The sequence below is a fragment of the Salvia hispanica genome, chromosome 6, assembly GCF_023119035.1.
Source record: "Salvia hispanica cultivar TCC Black 2014 chromosome 6, UniMelb_Shisp_WGS_1.0, whole genome shotgun sequence".
In the NCBI taxonomy this organism is placed as follows: domain Eukaryota; kingdom Viridiplantae; phylum Streptophyta; class Magnoliopsida; order Lamiales; family Lamiaceae; genus Salvia; species Salvia hispanica.
The window spans coordinates 3,548,208-3,554,207 of NC_062970.1; the positions used below are offsets into that span (position 1 = coordinate 3,548,208).

Sequence of the window (6,000 nt, forward strand, 5' to 3'; positions counted from 1 at the left end):
TATAGTTATCCGTTTCTTTTGAAGTGATAAAAAAGCAAAAATCAATAAATAATAAATTTAAAATCCCAAAAATTTCAAACGCAAAAGGGTAGAAAAAGAATCAAAATCATGAAAATGGCTGTAAATAGAGAAGAAATATACAAAAATGTCCCTTAGATTCAAAGGCATTTTTGTCAAAAAAAAAAGCGTTCGAAAAGTGCAAAAATAGTTTAAACGAGCAAGCTGCAAAGTATAAAGACGAGAAATATGCATTTTAAAATATAAAAACTACAAATGTGCATTGATGAAAGAATAGAGCCTCAAAATGTAAATATAGCCATATCTCGATGGAAATCAAACCAAAATTTCTTCGAGACGAAATTGGAGCAACTCGTTTAACGCATTGTCAATGTGTTAGACAAAGAATTAAATATGTGAAAGAGAAACACGAAACAAAGATAAAAGTAGGCAAAGAAGCCTACCAATTCCATCTCCGCCGTTGAAATCAATCAAACGGTCTAGAAACGCCATAGCCCCACAGGTAGCCCAACCCCTCCACCAAGAAAGAATCCCACTGATTCCAAAACGACACCAGACCCACCGTGGAAACTCCATTGGTCTGACCTCTTCAAACTCGGCCGGCCATTGCCCCACTCCCTTTTAATTTTAGTCAAAACATTCATTCCTAGATAACCACCATTGCAAAGATCAAATCTGGTTGCCCAATTAATTTTTTATTCATTCATTCTTGAATTATTGCTTTTCAATTGCGACTTTGACTCTTTGAAATTACAATGAGAATGACCATGCTTGCCCATTCACATTTTGCCACTTGAAATCATGTGAATTACTAAAAAGGAATAGGGAAAATCTAACGCCAAAATTACATTAGTTTAACTCAATATAGGCATATATACAATTTTGCACATGACTTCCAAGAAACACAAAGAGAGGAGTAGAAAACATAGGAAACTTCAAAACCACATTATAAAACCAAAGCCAAAAACAAAACTAGAGTATACAAAATATGCATCTCTTCCAATTCTACCCTTCTAATTATTTCCCATTTCCCCCTATATGCAACCTGCTTCTATGAACAAATTACAATGCAGGCAAGAGACTATTTCAGTAATTGCATTAGATCATGATTAATCAGATAACCATAACCCCTCTTTTTTTTGGTACCTTATTTATTTTTGGAGGGTTTTAACTTTAACCATTCACATACTAAAAGAGCATTATTATTCCACTACATCTCCATAGTGACTCCACCCATAGGGGCTCTATGGGGAATTCCCTTCCTCCGCTTCGCATTCCGGTAATTGACGGCGGATGGCGGCGGCGTCGACGGCGTAAAGCTCTGGCCGTGGCTGCTGCTCGACTCATCCGATTCCGACACCGCCGCGGCCGCGCTAATCCTCTTCCCCGGCCACTGCTTGTTCTTCCTCAACGACGTCGTCCCAACAATCTACAAAAAATTAAAAATTAAAATCCAAATTCAGTAACCAATCACACATCAAATTCAAATTAAACCCAAATTCAATTCAAATTCAATAATTTAGTAGTACCTTGCAACCAAGAGAGCAGAATTTGAAGGAATCGAGGAGGCTGCGGTGGCAGACGTGGCAGGTGTTGGTGACGCCCTTTCCCGGCCGCGGCTGAGGCCTCTCGTTCAAGAAAACAACTTTCGCGCTGTTGATTACGTATGTCTGAACCGAGCTGATGTCCAAATACATTTGAATCTCCGACACTCTGATCACATCATGATACGACGATCTCCTAATCTGCAAATCCAATTCCGCCGTTAAAAATCCAATTCCGCCATTGAATTGAAAAACCAATTAGGAAAAAAAAAGAAAACCAACCTGAATCACGCGATGATCCTTGTGAGAATTCAGACAGAGGGAACAGAGAGGGCCATTCATACAATCCAAGCAATACATATTGCATTCGCTCTTGTGAGAATCCGCGTGGAATTCGCATTGGACGAAGAAATTCTCCTTCAGCAGCGACTTCAGCCATGGCGGCCACACATTTTTCTCCTCATTCGGCCCCTAAAAAAACAAAAAGAATCGTTAAAAAGCCAATCTTTTTCACAAACAAAATGTGGAATCAAACAAAAAGGCGAAAAGTCGATACAAACATTCAGCTTTAGTACCATCTTCTTCGGCTTGATTTCACGAGCAGCAGCTTCTTGATTATCAATCGCCATTGATCAATTGAAAGGTGGCTGTGAGAGAGAGAGTGGAGGCGGTGAGAAGAGAAGAGAAGAGAGAGACTCGTTTGTAATTGTACTGAAATTGTAAATGGTGAGGAGGTTCGTGATTATCTTCTTACATAAACAAAGTCCGAACCTAGCTCCGAGGCTGAACCTGGAGATACGTTGGCTGCAAGGAACCGACCTCCTTCTTTCCTTTTTCTTTTTCATCTTAATTATATTAACTTTCCTAATACTTTCTTTATTGCCTTTCATTATCATGTGCTACACATTCTTGCTTCGGTCTTATCGCACAATTATTATTTTTAATCAAACTAATGCGTCTTTCGTTTTGTCTTTATTTTATGAGTGCTCTACAGTAGATAAATTTGGATATAGCAATGATTAATTAATGGGGATTTGCCGTATGACAAAATTTTATATGTGAAAAAATTTAAATCTCGTTTTACTAATGTGGTAAATTGTAAAAGAATCTATGAGGAAATTCGTTACCTTTTTAGATTTTATTTAATTTCCTTCACTTGAATGGGAATTTGTTAATTGAGGAAAAAGATAATTGAGTTGGTACATTGTTCCGATTCCATGCATTATTGGTAGTGCCTAAGTTTTTATGTTTTTTAGTTATAGGAGAGAACAATGTCCATCCATTTTATTATGCTTTATATTTATTCATATTTTAAAATATTATTTTATTTTCAGTCCGTGTGTATTGGGGTGTTGGGTCAATGGTGGAAAGTGTGTGTGTGAGAAGACTATGGTAGGGAAAAGTTTGGAGTCAACCGATATCTACAAATCAATGTCGATGAATTTGTATCCAATTTCATTTGGTTTTACTTCTTTTTGAGACAAAAAATATCGCATATAAGAAACAAATGTAGTGAAATATGACCTTTTTTTGTTTAGATTTGTGTTATTCCACACAAGTTACATAATACTTTTGATAAATTCCCCTTAAAAAGAACAATGACATGTTAAACGACGTCGGATTTGTTAAAAAGGTGCAATACTTTCCTCTTCTAAATGATGATCATCACAATATATGTAAATTATGAATTCTTATAGAATAACTTTTGACTATGAGGTGCAATCTTTCCATCTTGGCCTCTTCTAAATTACAATTTCTACTAGTGGTATTCTACACACTCACACATGCATAATTTATGTTGACACATTAGTTTTACAAACATGTTAACTAAATGACTAAACCATTTAAAAAATTACATGCCTTGTGCACATTATTGTGTGATGAATTGGCAATTCAATTTTAAATCACTTCAACAACTAAATATTTTAAAATTACATAAAAAATAACGAATCATTTATAAAAAAAAAATCATGTATACTTTGGTTCATGACGTATTTGAGTTCAGTAATTAATTCGGGGCTATTTGTCTCATGAGTCCGTGACATAATTTATAAAAGTGCTTAGAAAGTTATTAATTAAAATGAGTATTGTCATGTGATAATTCCATATAATTCTGAATATTAATTAAAAAAACAAAGTATTAACAAGTTTAAGTAAAATGGAGACAAAATGGAGTGATTTGCATTGCTTCTAAATGTGCATATTGTATCTTTTTATTTCCAAATCTAAATGAGATCTAAATTGATCTCATCTCGTGATCTAAAATCCCATAATTATACAGGTTGAATTCCAACTTAAGATTATTAATCATATCATCCTCCCTGGGCCTTCCTAACTCATTTCTGATTTATATTATTTTTAAAGCCCAGTAATATTTTGTGTAGCTCAAAGAAGATTGATTTCGATTTACTCGATCCATATTATGCACGACAAATAGTAACATAGGCCCAATCACAAAATCATGCCCTTATAGGCTTATACTTGAATATTGGGGAGTATTTTTTATGAGCTAATTTATAATGAATTTCGAAAAGACATTGTTGTATTTGTTTAAATAACAAAGTAAACCAATAAATTAATTGCACTGAATCTAGATAATAAATTTTGATGGTATATATTATAGTTAATTGCTAACTCATCATTTAATTGTTAACTATAACTAATTTAAGGCCATATGATTTTAGAAAACATGTGGTCTACAATTTGCCACGTGTAATTTTCGTTTTTATTAATTAAATCGAAAAAGATAAAAACAAACTCAAAATTAGGTTTTGGATGAAAATATCAATATAGTGTTCGAAAATATCAAATCAATGCTTTGAGAATGTCAACACTTGATGTTTTAAGAATGTTAACCCATTCGCTTATATTGACATATTTTATATAGTATGTTGACATTTCTGCTTGTACGAAAAAATTAAAAAAAAATAATTTTTTTTTTCAAATTTTGACGTTGGAACATATGCATGTATGATATCGTTGGAATCCTTATGAAATTATCTTTAATTTGATACATGTTTTATGAATTTCAAGTTTTGGGATATCTTTTAAAAGTTAGTTATAACTAAATACGTAGTTAATTGACATTAATATCCCTATTGATATTTTTTGGAATTAATCATATGGCCTTATTGACGTTTTTTGTTGATCGTATTAACATTTAGGGATTAATGATCTAAACCCTTAATTTAGATATCTAATGGCTATTATTTAATTATAGTTATCAATTAAATTATGAGTTAGCAATATAACACTCCACAGATAGACTATATCTTGAATATAGACTATATCTTGATTCTTGGAGGTAAGTATTAGTTCAAATTAATCTCTCTCCATCCGATTATAAATTATCTGTATTTTTTATTAGATGTCCATTATAGGTAACCTAATCTAATCTAGACAATAAATTTTTGTGGGAGTTTAAATTTAAGTGGTACATAGACTATATCTTGATTTTAGGCTATAAGTACAAATTAAGTACACTATTTCCCTCCGGTTATAAATTATCTGTATATTTTACTTTATACCATTATAACTATTCGTGCGCTAAAAAATAAAATTTAATAGAAGTAAAATACACCTTAACTAATTAAATAGTGCCAGCAAACAAATTTACATCGACTCATATTTACATTCACATAAAATAAAACAAAACAAAAACAAAAACAAAAAATTCAGCATAGTAAATTCGTATGCCACACAAATAAAAAATGAAGTTAGGAAAAATAAAAATAATAAAAAAAAGATAATAATCACCCTTTGTTTAACGCGGAAATATCAGCGGCCTTGTGATTCTTCGAAGAGCTCCGAAACGCCTTCACATTCCAGAATTTCCCCTTTCCCGACGAGGGGCTGCCGTCGCCAATTGCCGCCGACGAGCCCACCCCGACCGACCTCGACCGCGAAATCATCCTCGCGAAATCCTCAATTTTATCGTGGCTCTCCGAATCGGCGTCTCCGGCGCTGCTTTTGGCGTCGCCGGGCTTCTTCCCCTTTCGCCTGAAAACGGAGAGGAAGGAGGCGGAATGGAGGCGGCTAGGGTTGGAGCGGAGGAAGAAGGGGATGGCGAGGGAGCGGGAGCGGGTGAAGGAGGGCTCGGCGGCGAAGGAGGAGGAGGAGGAGGAGGAGGAGGAGGCGGAGAAGGAGGAGGAGGGGGCGGCGGAGCAGGGGCAGGGGCGGACGTTGCCGCAATTGGGGCAGAGGGTGATGAGGCGGTCGCGGAGGCAGGTGGGGCAGACGCCGTGGCGCCGCCGCTTGGTTGGGTGCTTGGGGCATTTCCAGACCTGCTCCTCCTCCACGCGATACGCAGCCGCCGCCGCCATTGATTGTATCTGTCAAGGAAATGATGAATCAATCAATGGATTTCTTTTTTTTGTTGTTGTTAATTTTTTTTTGAAAAAAAAAAAGAGGTTGTATGTATATGTTTGTTTCCCTTTGT

The 6,000-nt window shown here is 35.4% G+C and overlaps 2 protein-coding genes across 3 annotated transcripts; both read right to left on the minus strand.

Annotated features, from left to right (window-relative positions):
• Positions 1 to 851: 851 nt before the first annotated feature.
• On the minus strand, positions 852 to 2,296 carry LOC125193770 (protein RGF1 INDUCIBLE TRANSCRIPTION FACTOR 1-like). Of its 2 annotated transcripts, none has more exons than XM_048091645.1 (4): positions 2,138 to 2,296; positions 1,845 to 2,033; positions 1,548 to 1,763; positions 852 to 1,447 (listed from the first exon to the last, which is right to left on the minus strand). In XM_048091645.1, the coding sequence occupies exons 1-4, from the start codon at positions 2,189 to 2,191 to the stop codon at positions 1,229 to 1,231; spliced, it is 678 nt and encodes a 225-aa protein (XP_047947602.1). In that variant the 5' UTR covers positions 2,192 to 2,296; the 3' UTR covers positions 852 to 1,228. The 2 variants fall into 2 exon arrangements, with proteins under 2 accessions (XP_047947602.1, XP_047947601.1); XM_048091644.1 differs by having other exon boundaries at positions 2,123 to 2,287.
• A 2,830-nt stretch (positions 2,297 to 5,126) lies between these two features.
• Positions 5,127 to 6,000, minus strand: LOC125196380. Its single transcript, XM_048094871.1, has one exon. It carries the CDS (start codon positions 5,882 to 5,884, stop codon positions 5,315 to 5,317), a length of 570 nt encoding a protein of 189 aa, XP_047950828.1. The 5' UTR covers positions 5,885 to 6,000; the 3' UTR covers positions 5,127 to 5,314.